Raw genomic sequence first — 17,330 nt, forward strand, 5'->3', positions numbered from 1 at the left:
TGTGTGTGTGTGTGTGTGTGTGTGTGTGTGTGTGTGTGTGTGTGAGAGAGGAAAAGGGGTGGGGTGGGTGTTAACAGATGGCCTGCTCAGTGAACAGAGGGAAGCTGCCAAGAGAGAGAGAGAGAGAGAGAGAGAGAGAGAGAGAGAGAGAGAGAGAGAGAGAGAGAGAGAGAGAGAGAGAGAGTGGGGGAAGAGTGAGGGAATGGACCCCGTCTTCTTGAGTTACGGTGTCTCTACTCTCTCTAGCCTTTCTAGACACACTTTGGCTTCCGCAAATTTCCAAATGCTCACACCTACCCATTTGTACTGTAGTAGTAGTTACATGTTCGTTTAAGTGTGTTCCATTTGCACACTTCATTATCCTCTGTGCAGTCTCATGAATAACTCCCACTCAAAAAAATAATTGGCTAGTTAGCTGCTGAGCAGAAATGGAAATGCAAATTCATGGCAATATAGAGATTCAGCTGTTTTGGAACTTTGCTAAATGAAGTCTGTGACAAAATGTAAAAGACAGTGCTGTGTTAGCTGTATTTGATAAAACTCCGTAATGTTATTGCCTGTCTGTCTACATGTTATGATAAAAGCTTGTCCTATAGAGACCCAGACTCTTCGCCCTCCTGGCCCCCAAACTGTGGAATAAACTCCCTGTTGCACTTAGCCCCTCACTCGCTCCCTAGCTTCCTCTGAAGTCTCATCTCTTCAGACTCCACCTTAGACCATAGCACTTACTGTAGCACTTCCTTTCCCTCAATGACCTTATACGTAATTTAGATGTATTAGTTATTTAGTTTTTTTATAACGTCTATACTGAATAGGTGCTTGGTCTACCTACGTTTTTCTTAGATTACTATTTCTATGCATTTGATGTATTGCTGTTGATCTATTGATGTATTACCTTGCTATTGTAAATCGCTCTGGATTAAGAGCGTCTGCTAAATGCCTAAATTGTAAATTGTAATTGTTGTAGCTTAATGGGTTTAGAGGTGGTCTGGGAATCAGATTTCTGTGGAAAAATTCCATGCCAACCATGGACGAGACATCGTTTATGTTTATCTGTGTCTTTTTTAAATCGGTGTGGTCACCATATATTCCATGCTAATTATCGCCAGGTTTAAAATAGCCATGCACAGCTAGCGTTGCAATCACCTGCCGCGATTATGTTCCAGAGGGGAATACATTTTCGTGTGTCATGATTTGTTAAATATCTTCCGGTCTGAGGAGCTTAAATGTCCGGTGGAAGCCTTCCTCTTCTCAAATTTTAACGGGCTAAATTACAGACTGTCTGGAGCAAAAGTATTATGGAAGAGAGAGGCTGGCATGAGAGACTACACTGTGTCTGGGCTTGACGGAGAGCCACTTTAGTTACTTTATTACAGTTTTCCTCCCCAGAGCCCTCCATCTCAACGCCTACAATCGATGTTCCTGCTCTTCATGCCTACTCTTGTCGTTTCTCTCCCCCTCCACCTTCTACTCCTCCTCCCATCACTCGATCAGACAGTGACAGGTGGCCGAGCTCATTTCCGCGCCAGTAGCCCCTCTCCTCTTGTCTCTTCTTGGCGCTTTGTGTTTTCCCCCTGCACTCTGTCAGAGAGATAGAGTGCCAGGGGCTCATCATGCATTTCCTGCTCTCGGGGGCTGGGCCGGTCCCCGCTGGCCACCAGACAGGATATGTGTGAATTTTTTTACATGTCGAAAGCTCTCCGGAGGGTTGGGATTCACCTTGAGTGTCACGGATGTAGGACATAGGCGGGCAAACAAATGTATACGTAGACTAGTCTCAAAAGCCCTACACGTGGATACTGAAACTTATTGTGGTTGTTTATATTGCTGCCATAGTACCGTTTCTGTCAACTGTTCATTGTCGATTGTTCATTTTTTGGAGAAACTGCAGTTTTCAGTCAGTATAAATGTCTTTCATTTGGAATTCTGCCCATGAGTATTCTGTCTTTTTAGTTGGCTTCCAGAATTGAGATTTATTGTAAAGTTTGGTGATTCTGCGATTGACCTTTTCATCACACGTATAAGCTGAATGGCCACCTTGTGAATATGACCAATGGGGTTTGGGGTGTTCCGACGACAAGTTTGTGCCGTATTTAGAAGCTCTGACTTGCTTCTCTGTCTCTCTGTCTAAATGATAAAACTGCCTACAAAATAGAAATTATTACAATGGGATGTTGTTGCTGTGTTGAACACTCAAAACATTAAATCATGGGTCTTCAGCAGGGGGTCCGGGACACCTAGGGGGTCCTCAGAGTTACTACAGGGGGTCACCAAATCTTTGTGTGATAGAAACTTTTTTTCTCCTTTTTTATATTAACCACTTGAAACCTAGTATCCATATTCTGAGAACGCTGCGAGGCGTTGTGAGCTTGTAGATCGGCTATTTTCGGCAAAGAGGTTTGGTGAAGAGGGGAAATAAGAGCACACAAATACAGAGTAAAAGGTCAAGTTTATTAGCTAATGACGGTTCAAGTGTTTAAATATCTGAAAACACAAATTGACCTGGATCCAAAATACACGATGATGATTGCGCTGTCAAACGATGAATCTATATGGAATCCATGAAGAGGTTGTGGGGGTCCCTTCTTCATCTCTCTCTCAACTAAGGGGTCCTTGGCCTGAAAACGTTGAAGACCCCTGCATTAAATAAAGAGAGCAAGAACTGTAGTCTTCAAAACAAGTCTATGGTATTCTATTGGCTCTTTGATGATGCCTCATTAGGAATAACCAGAAGATTTATTGTTTGTGACTTTCAGAGGCCACGATTTAATGTTGTTGTAATGAACTGCTATCCAGTCATAGCCTCAGGTATACCCATGCGTTATTGTTATCCAGTCAGTGAATATCAGTTGTTATCCAGTCAGTGAATGTCAGTCGTCCTTATCATCTCCGCCTGGCCGAGATGATAAGGAGATTTATTTTGTGACTTTCAGGGACCACAGTTAACATTTCTTGTAGTCTACTGTTAATTGTATTGTAAATATTGTGAATGTCAGTTCAGTCAGATACCTCACTGGGGAAACAGAACCCTTAGGGATAGCAGAGCCTACTGGTGGTGCTGGGAGCAAACAATGCACACACAACATCAGTGGCAACAGTGACGTCACATAGAGCTGCACATAATATATGTAAAGTTGTAAACATCTCCAGTGTATCTTGTGCATTTGTTATACAGTCAGTGAATATCAGTTCTTTGTCCAGGTTACTCAGTCGGTAGAGCACTGGCCTTTCGACCACATGGTCATGGGTTAGATCCCGGGCCAACTTGTCGTATGAGTAGCAAGGCTTGGGTGCGGCAGGTTGTGGAGTAAGTACTGGGAGCTGATAGGTGTTGCACTCCATCTCCCAGGGGTTCAGCGCATTGTGAAATGGAGATAGACTCTGGCTGATACCGACATTAAGCCTCTCCAACTTACTTAGCCAGGGCAGTGAATGTCAGTATCCAGTCAGTTATAAGTTGTTTCTAGTCAATGAATGTCAGTTGTTATACAGTAAGCGAATATAAGTTGTTTGTTTCCAGTTATGGCAGTAAACCAAACATTCATTCATTTGTCTCGTATTTACTGTCAGACAGATAAAATGTCCTCTGACAAAATTGCTGAGTCTGCGAGTCTCGATACTTTGGTTTCTGGTATTGGGAGAGAGGTGTATCATCATGTCTGTTATTGACCGGACCTTGTGGTAGAGTCAAAATGGACATAGTTTTAAGGTATATGGGCAATATAGGATAAGAAAAAGGCGTCACAATATGAGCAGTTGTCATGTAGCACAACACAAACATCACTTGAAAAATCTAAATGTAATCCCATATTGCATACTGTATTGATATTCACCATCCACCATAGTTCCCATTGTAAATCAGAATAGACAGAGAGACGAGAAGGATGAGAGAGAAGAGAGAGAGAGAGAGAGAGAGAGAGAGAGAGAGAGAGAGAGAGAGAGAGAGAGAGAGAGAGAAAGAGAGAGAGAGAGGAAGGAAAAGGGATAACAAAGTGAGATATAGGCAACATAGCGTGCGCGTGTGCGTGCGTGCATGCGAGAGAGAGAGAGAGATACAGGTGCAGGGAGAGAGGCAGACAGAGACCGGTAGCGAGCAATACAGATAGTGAGATATTGAGAAACGGAGAGGGAGAGTGTATTACTAATAGAGAGATAAGGACTCTGCTCTTACCTCCTGGCAGACCCACACTGTCTGTGACAGCACACCCTGCCACCACGCCGGTAACCACTGTTAAAAAGGCTAATGAAGTTCAAAGCCAAGTGTTAATTTTGGAGGCCCTTTCAAAGCCTCTGGGTAGCCGCCCTGGGGTAGAATTACATTTTAGGGGTCCCACAATAAAAGCATTGTTGATTTCGTCGACTAAAACTATGACGAAAAAGGTTTGTCGACTGCGTTTCTTTCACTGATGAAAACTAAATAAAAACTAAGCTGTGATGACTAAAACTAAGACTAAATATATTGACAATTTCGTCAACAAATTAAATAAAAACTAGACTAAAATGTTAGGGAGGGACTTGTGGAGAAGAGAGTCATTTTATGTTTGGTTGCTCTCAGATGTTGCGTGCTGAAAATAGCAGATCTACAAGCTCACAATGCATCGCAGCACAACCAAGTGTAAAATCAGTTATTACGATGCCATCAAGGCATGCCAAAATACATTTTAGTCGACTAAATCAACTGTAGATTTAGTCGCATAAAATCTTAAGATATTTAGTCGACTAAAATGTGACTAAAACTAAACCTTTTCAGGTGACTAAATTATGATTAAAACTAAATTACATTTTATGCTATAACTATGACTATGACTAAAACTAAATCAAAATTTGCTGTCAAAAACAACACTGAATAAAAGGCAACTTAAGAAGACATACTGTAGAACTCAGCTTTGAAAATGTATACCGCGATAATTTGTGGACCCCATGCAGTTCCATTGTTACACAGTTAAATGGACACTCGATAGTTCAATTAACACTCAATAAAGCTGTATTTTCTACAGATTCGCCCATCGCAATGTCTGGCCCCTTGAACGCAGACTAGAGCAATGCTGGTCATGGTTAAACGTTATGCCCATGGGGTCACGTCACATGTAATAGTGATACGCGTTGACTCACCTGACGGTCTAGCAGTGGCCATTTTCAACCACATTGTTGTTTTATTTATTAGTGTGGTTGCCAGTTAAGGCCAGGGACGTGCTGGCCATTGGGAAAAGCGGGACAACTCCCAAACGGCCGGTTCATTCCCGGCCGGTCCAGGCCGGCCATTAGGAAAAAATTAAAAATTAAATGTCGGCCGTTCGTTCCATTTTGGGGACTGGGCGGCCATCAAAGTAAATCGTCACTGTCGAGCAGAAACCTTGTATCTCCAAGTTGCAAATGTGTAAAAGAAATTTTTCGTTTAATTCCTAGTTCGTAGTGCTCCTATTCTGCCTGTTTCTTTGGTTAGCAACTAAGTAGCACTAGCAGGCAACATGCTAGCCACTAGCCAGCCACATAACAACACTACGTCATCTGCTTTGCTACTGTTGTGTTGGTCAGACGGTGAACCAATCGCAGAAATCGCCTTGGACGAGAGCAAGTTCAGCCTGAATAATGGAGTGAAACGAAATGTCAATTCATAGTCAGGGACCCAGTCCCTGATAATGGGAGAGGACCTGTGATGTTCTGCCGTACTTTTTATTTCTGTTTTATCTATTAGTTTGGTCATTAAGGTCCACAGAATGAGAGGCCTGCTCTGCCGGAAACATCGTGAAAAAAGGTTATAGCAATTTGTATATTCACTGTCCCATCGACTTCACTATACAGGAAAATAATAAAAAAAATAAATGTGCTTTAAGTAGCATGTGAGGGCTCAAACTAGGGGTTCTTCATGATTCTGAATCCATTGCAAGCATTTGTTTTGCATGAAAAACATTCCTTGGGTAACATTTTGGCCCCCCAAAATTGTAAAAAGTGATGAGTCATCAAAAAATCTTCACTTTTCACAGTTTTAGGGGGCCAATATTTTGCCCTAGGAATGTTTTTTTTGGAAAACAAATGCTTGCAATGGATTCAGAATCATGAAGAACCCCTAGTTTGACCCCTCACATGCTACTTAAAGCACATTTATTTTCTTTTTTAAATATTTTTCTTTTCCTGTATAGTGAAGTCGATGGGACAGTGAATATACAAATGGCCATAACTTTTTTTCGCAATGTTTCCGGCAGAGCAGGCCTGTCATTCTGTGGACCTTAATGACCAAACTAATAGATAAAACAGAAATAAAAAGTACGGCAAGACATCACAGGTATCACCCCTATTCCTTGAGCCTTTGGGCTTGTGGGTCCTTGACTATCAGGCAATTCAGGCTGAGTGTCAGGCTAGGTTGCAACCACACTCGCAATTCCCCCCGAATTGCATCTGTTCCTGTTCTATTTGCTATAGATGCATAATGTGTCGTGGTGGTGATGCTGTTTGATTAACATGTGCACATGCTTGCGTCCCCTCCCTTCGTTCAGGACCTGACCACGATGCAGTGTGACGTGTGTATCCTGGTCTTCTCGGTGACTGACAGGCGGAGCTTCCACCGTACGGCCCAGCTCCGTCTCCTCCTCAGGGAGTCCCACCCACAGACGCCAATCATCCTGGTGGGCAACAAGAGTGACCTTGTCCGCTCCCGGGAGATCAGCACAGAGGGTGAGTCAGGGGCGTAATGTACACCTGTCATTCAGCCATATATCCTATGTCACATGGACACACAATACTTTGGGTGTACATACCGGTCGGTACCCATCAACGTGCACGCAAACACACGCATGCGCACACTCACACAGATGCACTCTCATGCAGGAACGTGCAGAGAATGTTAGAGGCAGGGGCTGAAATTCCTAAAAGGACCTTTTGGTGAAAATATCGAAAATAGCAGACCTCCAAGCTCACTGTGAGCTTGGAGGTCGGCTATTTTCGATGCTTGATTTTTACACAGATAGGGCAATTCTTTCAACATAAGACGCTGCATTCAAGTTCTCTTGAATGCTGCCTTCAGGTATGGCATGGAAAAGAGGGGCATTTGCATTTCTTTCACCGTAGTAAAAGCTGCATTCATGGCCTGGAGAGGGCACTTTTTACAGATGGATAATGTGTGCACGTGCCAGCTCTCGTGCTCGTGAAAACTCACACCGGTGTTGGGTGTAGTGCGTTACAACACTGTAATCGGATTGCTTTTTCGAGTAACGCAACATGTTAGTTTTGCAATCAAAGAGTATTCGGTTACTTAGTTGCGTGTTAAAATAAATGATCGTTTATTTTGAAAAGTGATTTCCCTGTTCCTTCTTGTTGCCACGATTTGAAAAAGAAAATCCTTCCGACACGTTTGTGTCCCCACTCGCGACCCACAGTTTGTGTACCAATGCCCTAGAGAATACCTATAGAAGGCAGGCTTTTTTCTTAAATGCTTTCTCCATTGACCGCCTCTCTGTTCAGTCTTTCCTTTCTTGTTTGGGTGTTTATCCCTTCCCCTGCTTTGTGTTTTGCCATTTGTCACCTCATAAGTCCAAATTCCATTAGAGAGCCTCTTGAGGCTTTGTCTTTGATCAGCAGAATGGATTTCTTGTTTGTGCGTGCACAGAAGTCGAGGACAAATACCCCTGCAGCACTCTCATCAGTAAAACCATTTCTCCTCCATCATCAGGGGTGTCGCACCGAATTCTGGGCCCTGGGTACTTTAATTATTGAAAAATAGCAGATATACAAGCTCACAGCATGGCACCGAGTGCCACGCTGCGAGCTTGTAGATCTGCTATTTTAGTCTTTGAATATTTCAAATCCTTCTAAGGTTTCTTTTGAAAAACCTATGTTTCTATGTCAGTGGTGCTCAAACTTTTTCTTGTGAAGGACCCCCAAAATGACATGTATTTGGCCACGGACCCCCATCTCAAAATATTTACCGTAGTAACAGGGACCCCCCAGAAGCAAAATTTGAGTTTCAAATGTTCGCTTAAAAAAAAAAACATAATTATATTCAAAGATTTGCACACATTTTCTCGACTTTTCAAGAATAGCAGATCTACAAGCTCTCAGCGTGCCGCGCTTTGAGGTTGTATATCGGGTATTTTTTAAACAGCTAAAGTATAAAATAATTCCAGGCCTCTCCACCTTGGGCCCTAGTAACTTAGTCCCACTTTTCCCCCCCTTGTGACGCCCCTGTCCATCATTATGGAAACCAGAAGAGGCATCGTGAGCGCTGTTTGGATACTAACATTCACAGAGAAATTAATGGTCCTTGTGGACTTCAGAGCTCACTTTCTCTATATCAGTGTCATCATTACTGTACAGTGGCTTATTCTTTGAGATCTGTTTACCCACAAGCTCTTTGGCAGGCCATGATACATGCAGTCGCAACACTAAAGCATGGTCTTGGCTTAAAAACTCTACTGAAAAATAATTTGTTTTGTAGGTCTGAACTTGATTAGTCCAATAGACGACTAATCGATCGAGGGAGTCTTAGTTCGACTACCAATCTCTTAGTCGAATAATGGAGAAAGAAAATGAGTTTTGATTCGACTAAGAGATTGGCCTTTTATAATTTGTTATATTAATTAACAAATGGTACAAAAAAAAAAGATCATGATTTATTGGGAGGAACCAATTAAGTATATATTAAATCAGAGATTAATGTCTATCAAAACAGAAAAAAGCTCCAGAATGAATATTAAATGGCATTGCAAATGAGTGCCATGTTTTTTGTTGTTTGTTTGGTTTCATGCAATTCCCAACTCCACTACTATGATTGCAAAAAACACGAGTATTTTAAAAGGAACCTGCTACACTTATCGATGGTTATAATTTTTATAATTAGCTTCAGCAGCTATTCAGCCAGATGGTGGGATTTGACACAATCTCCACTTTAGCGCTTTTCAGCCTGATGGATGAATAGCAGCTAATGGGTAGTTGGGTAATATTTCAAACACGGTTGGCCCACATTACAGTAGAATGCTAGTTAGAGGTAGCTGAGAAAAGGGTGGAACAGTCACAGCATACAGTATGACCTGGATTTGAACCCTGGCATGCGTTCATTAGTAATTAATGCATCTGATCCTTGTACTCACACTTACTGTATTCAGGTTGATGTGACATTTTACATCGAGTCTGGTTTGCAACAAATCCATAAAACCTGAAGGATTTAGGTCATCTTACGTCTTGATGTAACATTTTACATGGAGTCTGGTTTGCAACAAATCCATAAAACCTGAAGGATTTAGGTCATCTTACGTCTTGATGTAACATTTTACATGAAGTCTGGTTTGCAACAAATCTACGAAACCTGAAAAATGTTGCTGACAGCTAGGGCTGTCACGATTATGACATTTTACATGACGATTTGTCACTCAAATAATTGCGAATTTGCGATTAATTAATAATTGTGTTTTTGTCGTTGAAAATTACATTTCTGTTTGGCTTTTAGGCGTTTAAGTTGCACATGTTAGATATGCCACATAACCTAAATATACAAAGAAATTACTGACATATTTGACAACTTTACACTTAAAAAAGAACATTGATAGAGGAAATAGCCGATCTACAAGCTCACAACGTGTTGCGCCGCGTTGTGAGCTTGTAGATCTGCTATTTCCACTATTTTTTACTTTATTTTTTAAATATATGAACATTTTTCAACATGGAAACAATTATGAAAAATAATCACGATGATTTCAAAAAATCACGATTAGACGATTATGTAATAATTGTGACAGCCCTACTGACAGCCACTCTGCATGTTCAAGAATACCAAGTCGCTTTAAACTGGCTACAGCGTTTGATTTGAAGCGTCTGTGCCGTTGCACCGCAGGTGTTAATGAATGTGCTAAAGTGGAGATTGGGTAAAACTGGCCCCAGGAGCAATTTGGTGTTGATGTAACTGCCTTCACACCTGTCCAGCATACAAAATCACATCATCTTCCATTTGTGAACATAACAGTAAGACCATTGCTATAACCCCTCGTCCCCCGTCTAATCCCTGAACAAAATGTCTTCCGACGAGTGTGTTCCCGTGCTCTCTGGCCTCTCAAGGTTGTGTTGTCAGACAGGATGTAATGTCTCATTTCTGGATTATCTCCCTCTCACAGGGGGGTCACTATCTTTAAGTGAGGGGATTGTGCGCATAATACCAGATGTGCACAACTGCCAGCCTGGACGCGCGCACAGGCACACATCACACATCAGGGGTCTTCAACGTTTTCAGGCCAAGGACCCCTTAGTTGAGAGAGAGATGAAGCAGGGACCCCCACAACCTTTTCATAGATTCCATATAGTTTCATTGTTTGGCAGCACAATCATCAGTGTATTTTGGATTCATGTACATTTGTGTTTTCAAATATTTAACCACTTGAACCGTCAATACTTAGTAAACTTGATCTTTCACTCTGTACTTGGTCTGCCCTTTTTCCCCTCTACACCGAAACCTCTTTGCCGAAAATAGCCGATCTACAAGCTCACAACGCCTCGCGCTGTGAGGCGTTGTGAGCTTGTAGATCTGCTATTTTTGGCTAAAGTTCTCCGATTATGGACGCTAGGGTTCAGGTGATTATTATAAAAAAGGAGAGAAAAAGTTTCTATCACACAAAGATCTGGAGGACCCCCTGGCCTGTAGTAACTCTGAGGACCCCCTAGGGGTCCCGGACCCCCTGTTGAAGACCCCTGCTCTAGACAATTTCGTACTTCTTGTGTGCTGCGGGTGACACTGTTCCCCATGTGTAGAGAACTGTGATGAGAGGAATGGAGAATTAATTAGAAGGGGATGGAGGGGGGATTGAGCAGTGAAGAGGGACAGGGTTGGTGGGTTGCATCATGGGGAATCTCTCTCCAAGGACAGTATGCATAAATGTGTGTGAACGGGGGCCCCAGTTAGAGCAGTGTCTCTCACGCCCAGGGGCGTCACAAGGGGTAGGAAAGTGGGACTGAGTTACTGGGGCCCAAGGTGGAGGGGCCCTAATAACTTTATCTATTGAAAAATAGCAGATATACAAGCTCACAGCGCGGCACCGAGTGCCGCGCTGCGAGCTTGTAGATCTGCTATTTTTGAAAAGTTGTGAAAATGTGTGAAAATCTTTGAATAATAATGTATTTTTTAAGCGAACATTTCTAACTCAAATTTTGCTTCTGGGGGTCCCTGGAACTAAATATTTTGAGATCGGGGTCCGTGGCCAAATACATATCATCTTGGGGGTCCTTGACATAGGTTTCTTGCACACATTTTCACGATTTTTCAAAAATAGCAGATCTACAAGCTCGCAGCGCGGCACTCGGTGCCGCGCTGTGAGCTTGTATATCTGCTATTTTTCAATAGTTAACATTCATGGGGGGCCCGCAGTGAAGCCTTGTACCCAGGGCCCAGAATTTGGTGTGACGCCCCTGCTCACGCCCAGGGGTCCTTGAGGGGCGGGGTATTGAAGACTGATGCTACTCTACAAACATCTGTCTTTAGCACCTCAAAATCACACAAAACGTACCACTCCTCATGGAAATGCTATTCTAGGTACAGTAGGCTGTCACGATCATGACATTTTGCTTGATGGTTAATTATCACACAAATAATTGGGATTAGCGGTTTAATAGAAATGGAAATAGCCGATCTACTCTACAAGCTCTCGCCAACGACTCGTTGTGAGCTTGTAGGACTGCTAGGTCCACTATTTTTGAACGTTTGAAAAAAATGTTTTAACATGGAAAAGATTCTGACCATTATTCAGAATAATTGCGATTATCACAGATAATTCCGATTTAGGGGATTATCTAATATCTAATTGTGACAGACCTAAATGTAGGTCCATTATATACCATAATCCATAAGTAAGTCTCATATGCATATGCATATGGGACTGGGGATGGGGGATTAGCCTATGGCACGAGTAGAAGCATTTGTCCTTCAGTTGAACTTCATAGGACCTAGCGATGGGACGCGATATTATCGTTTATCGTGATTAAAAACACTCACAATAATCGTATCGTGGAGATTTAATTTATCGTGATATCGTCCTCCGTCATGCACTGGGATCAATTCACCTTTTATTTGCCGAGCTGCATATCCATCCAGTGCCATTTAAACCCCCTAAAATTGGTAAAAGGTACTTATAATAAAGTTCCCTGATCTTTTTTCACTCTATCAAATGTCTTTGCCAAAGAACAGCAGATCTAAAAGCTCAGCGACGCGTTGTGAGCTTGTAGATCGGCTATTTTTTGGCAAATGTTCCACCTCAGGATAATGGCTTTTGATTATCGCGATAATATCGTAAATCGTGATTTATTTTGTCACAATGATCGTGATATGACATTTTCATATTGATCCATCCCTAATAGGACCCAGGAGTAAACGGTCACAGACCTCTGTCTACCATTCTACCTATAAAGTATAGGCTAATATGCAGACAATTGGACTAGAGTCATGATGACTCGACTTGACTCGGACTCGAATCGCAAATTTGACGACTTGCGACTTGACTCGGACATAAGGGCAAAAACTTGAGACTCGACTTGACTTGGAAGACAATGACTCCCGACTCGACTCGACTTGAGACACGCTGACTCGGACGACTTGCTGCTACGCCACTCACCAAACCAGTTGTGAACGCCATGCTAGGTTCACACTTTTATTGATTGATTGATTTGATTGATTGGAGACAGGCATGTAAGCGAGAGCACAAGCACGGAAGCAGCCAAACACTATGATCAGATCTGCATGGTAATTTTTGACATTTACTTTAGGAAGAAAGGTTTTGCTCTTCAAGATATAAACCTGAGATATAACCTGTGACTCGACTTGAAAAGCTTGTGACTTGACTCGACTTGACAACCTTGTGACTCGACTCGACTCGACTTGACATGACAACCTTGTGACTCGACTCGACTTGACAACCTTGTGACTCGACTCGACTTGACTTGCCCACAACAGAAAAAACTTGAGACTTGCTTGAGACTTGGACCAAATGACTTGCGGCTTGGGACTCGGATCAGAGGGACTTGTACAATTGTCTGCTATGATACTCCATCAGAAACAATTCACAAAGAATTCATAATTTTGCATCAGAACAGACAAGTGTTGATTAACTGTGTATTTGTTTGTTTTTAATGCGGTGGAGAGTAAATAAAAGCCTTTAGCCTGGATTTGTTTCAGAGTTGCTGTGAGTCTCAGATCATCTGGTAGTTTGAAAACAAAATAATGAAGCTGTGTTTTATGCCACACACAGTTTGAACAAGCTGTCTCTCTCTGGAAGCCAATGCAGAGATCTGAGAATTGGTTAAATATGAGTAAATGTGAGCAAATCTATTACCAGGGAGTTTAAATGGATTTTCAGGAAAGCTTGTGTTTACCAAGTTGATTGTTAAGCACAGGAATACTACCGCACACCACGTCCTTGTGGTGGTGCAGGCTCACGACAGTGAATTCATTCAGGAGATGTCTAAAAAAGACAGAAGTGGCCGCACACACTATAGCCAAGTGCCAAAAGTTTTATTAGGACATAGAGTAACAAACCAACGTTTCGGCAGCACAGCTGCCTTCTTCAGGGTATACCAAGTTGATTGTAACATTTGGTGACATTTTCGTTTGACGTTGAATTATTGATCATATCATATCTTACATAATTGTTGTCGGGGCAGACGTCACAGAAGGTAAAATTCGATTGTTTACGTAATGGGGGAAAAGTCAAGTAGATTACTGTAGCTAGATGTAGAGACAAACTCACATGGTATTGTGATGGTAAATCTACTTTGAATGTACAATAAGACAAGACCCAAACTACCTCCTAGTTGAAGACATGTAACAAAATGAGTTAAGAAGAAAAAATTAAAAGGAGGGGTTTAATTACTTTTCCATTCCATATAGCTACACTGGTCTTTCGATAAATGTGTGTAATCTCTGGGTTCACGGCAAGGTGCAGGTTTGTCAATATACAATGTCCATGTATTTGACAGATAATCACAGTGTTTACTTATTTATATCCATAATAATACATGTATCCCTTAAAAACCTGCACTATCCACACCTTTCACACAGATTTAATGCTAAATACTATATCGATTTTAAATCATTGAATCGAATCGTATCGCCATGAATGAACCAATATCGTCCATGTATCGTATCGTCAACCATGTATCGTGATATGTATCGAATCGCTATTAAAATGTATCGTTACACCCCTAGCCCTGACAGTGTTTCCACCCGACAGTGACCACATTCTTACAGTACATGCTACAGTATACTAGGGCGACAGGAGAGAGAGGAGAGGGGTGTGCAACGGCTGTGGTCAGCACATTCTATATTATAAGAAATAAAATAAAAATAGCAGTGTGTGTGTGGTCAGCAATATGGAAAATGGTGCATCTCTGTTACGGAGACACCGCGACGACAGGGATGTTCACACGCACTCTGTCTGATATCTGAGCCTGTACACTGTACGGTAACAGTAAGTGCGGATGTGGAGGGGCTGAGCTTGCAGCGCAGCAGGTGTACATCATTGTTATGGAGGGGCCTAGTCTCATGCCCAGCTGAAATGGACTCGGGGTCATAAAGTCTATTTGTGGAGTGCACACAGTGACACTATTATTCCCCTTTATCCACCCCTCCCCCCGTGTTTTATCTACTGCCTTACTTGTTCCCCGTCTCTTTATCTCTGTGTGGCACCGCGTCTCCCTCTCATGCGCGCTCACGCATGCATGTGCACGCACGCAAACACGCCTTGTAGGCCTACTCGCATGTGTGTTATGCTCACAGACTTGAGCTCTTTTTCTCAGTCACACTCTCTCCCCCACACTTGCTCTCACATGCCTGATGCCCATATAATACAGTATCTGGCTTAAAGTCCTGTTCGCAATTTGGTGTTAGGGGAGTTTCTCACCTGAACTGAGTCAGTGGGTCCCTAGACATGAAAAATCACCGAGGTGCTCGTCCGCCATAGTGGCACGAATGGCGCAATGGCCATATCAAATATGGCTGCCATCGGCTATGATAAAAATCCAACTTTTCTGTTTCTGGGTGTATATGCACATGTAATACCTCTATTTGGACTAATTGTGGTGTGGGGAATTCATTTCTGATATTGTTTTGACCATTTTGGGTGATTTGGAGCTCAAAAGGTCATGGTCAAGGTCATTTTGCTATTCCGAAGACCGTGGGCCATAACTTGGCCATTGTTAGGAGTAAAAACAGGTGCAGTAGGTCTAAATCAACTAATGCTGACATGTAAAATTCTTTTCTGACATTGTTTTGACCATTAAGGATCATCTTGTCTTTGAAATATCAATGTCAATGCCATTTTTCAAAAACGATTTTGTTCATTACTTGCACTTTTATAGTATTTTTTGTAAGTTTGTTACTATTTTATAGTAAGTTTGTTTTGTTTATAACAAAAGACATACTAGTGAGAAATACAACAAGTGAACATCCACATTTAAAGCTATACTGTGTAAGATGCCCAACTAGTGGTCATTAGCCCTATAGCAAACCGCGGTCGCGTCCGCGTCTTTCGGCCGTTTTTCGTACCTTCAGACCCCCGCGTCTGCCTCCACCTCGCTGAGATCTATCTTTTGAGGGGTCCCTTGTTCCTGTGCGTTCAGTAATTCCAGAGATACGGACTCCTTCACCCTGCCTGGTAGGCGAAATTACCTAGAGAAGGGATGGTACAAACGGGCGACAACAAATATGGCTGCCATAGCGACCCCACTTCAAGATGCGCTGTGATTGGCCGGCAGTTGTATAACCCTCGCTGTGATTGGCCGGTAGTGTGATGACGCAATTTTGGCGCGAGATCCGGTCCCCGGCAAGGATCGCAGTTTACATATATAGAGAAGGCTTTACAGGCTGAAATTCACGGAGTGGGTGTTCTAAAACTTTAGCGATTTAACAGTTAGGACAATTTTAAGATTTGTTTTATAAAAAAAGTTACATGGTACAACTTTAACTTTAAAGGCGGGTTTAAAATGGGTGTTTAAATGAGCAAATAAGACTATTTACGAATAAAAGTGACAAATAAAAATCACACACAAACGCACACACAAAATTAAATAACAATTTCCCTCAAAGTGCACCATATTGTGATTGTGTGCATCCAAGTTAGTATGATGTGTTTTTACAGGATGTATTTGCCATTGTTCCATGGCAAAATATGATGCACCGATATTGGGGCGGCATAGCTCAGGGGTAGAGAAACCGTTATTAGAGCACGAATGGTTCCCGAAGGGTTCCCAGTTCGCATCCGGGCTCCCCCTGAGTTAATGTCGAAGGGTCCTTGGGCAAGACTCTGAACCCCACATTGCTCCCGGTGAGCTGGTTGGTGCCTTGCATGGTTTCCTCCGCCACCGGTGTATGAATGTGTGGGTGAATGTAATGCACAATTTCTGTAAAGCGCTTTGGATAAAAGCGCTATATAAATGCACCATTTACCATTTACCATTTATCCATCAGCAAGGGAGCCATATCCTCGAGAGTCGAAGTGTTCCTTGCATCCATCCATGTTCCATTGGTTCTAGTCTTTCCTCAGGTTCCTTGGCTGTTGCAAGCAGGTAGCAAGACATGCACTAGAAAGGTGCCTTGTTGGTCTCAGCAGTTGTACTTCTCTGCTACCAATGCTGTGTCTTGTTCTGTCAAGGTCTTTGCCTCTCCAAAGTTTGTTAGATATTGTATTCGGTCAGAAGCCATAGCTGCATGCTTAGTCCCCACCTGGCCCATGCAGTCATCTCCAGTTTCCAAGGCATATGTCCCCTGATCACTGTCTTGGCTAGTGGTGCTCCAAGATGAGAGACTGCTTGATGCTGTAGAAGCATGTGCCGCTGCACACCTAGTGCCATACTGCTACCAGATCTACTTAATCCCCAGTGCTTGGAAGTATCACTACGACAACTCTCTGGGGTCCACTCATAATCCTGGCGACCCATTATTCCCTCCATTAGGTTAGGGTTATGGGTAGGTTTAGTTATAATAGGGCCAGTTGACTCCACATGTACCAGCAGCTTGGTGACAGCCTCCTCAATCTAGTTCAATCTTTGGGATCTCTTCACCTCCAGCCCCTTTTGCAGGGAGCCACTCATCATCAGAGATAACAGAGTCGACAGACCCATCCCTCATCAACTTTACAAATTCTGGGTGTCTGAGGAGAACAGCTCTGTTCTCTCTCTCCAGATCTCTCCAGCTGTGTGTTCGGAATATGGTGTCCATTCAAGCTTGTGGCGATGTAGGTAGAACGGCTGCCTCCTGCTTATTTGTCGAAGTGTCCTTAAGCAAGACACTGAACCCCTAACTGCTCCCGATGAGCACCTTGCATGGTTTCATGGTGTGAATGTATGTGTGAATGTGTGTGTTAATG

General features: G+C 42.7%; 1 protein-coding gene across 1 annotated transcript in view; it reads left to right on the forward strand.

Annotated features, from left to right (window-relative positions):
- Window positions 1–17,330, forward strand: part of rem2 (RAS (RAD and GEM)-like GTP binding 2) — a gene marked incomplete at both ends in the record, with an annotated part of 56,756 nt that overhangs the window by 27,436 nt on the left and 11,990 nt on the right. Inside the window, one exon of the mRNA XM_080726874.1 lies at window positions 6,495–6,672. Within this exon, the coding sequence (XP_080583000.1) occupies window positions 6,495–6,672 (178 nt within the window). The remainder of the gene's footprint in view (window positions 1–6,494; window positions 6,673–17,330) is intronic.

This window comes from Nannobrachium achirus (assembly GCF_963921795.1).
Source record: "Nannobrachium achirus genome assembly, chromosome: 5".
NCBI classification, from domain to species: domain Eukaryota; kingdom Metazoa; phylum Chordata; class Actinopteri; order Myctophiformes; family Myctophidae; genus Nannobrachium; species Nannobrachium achirus.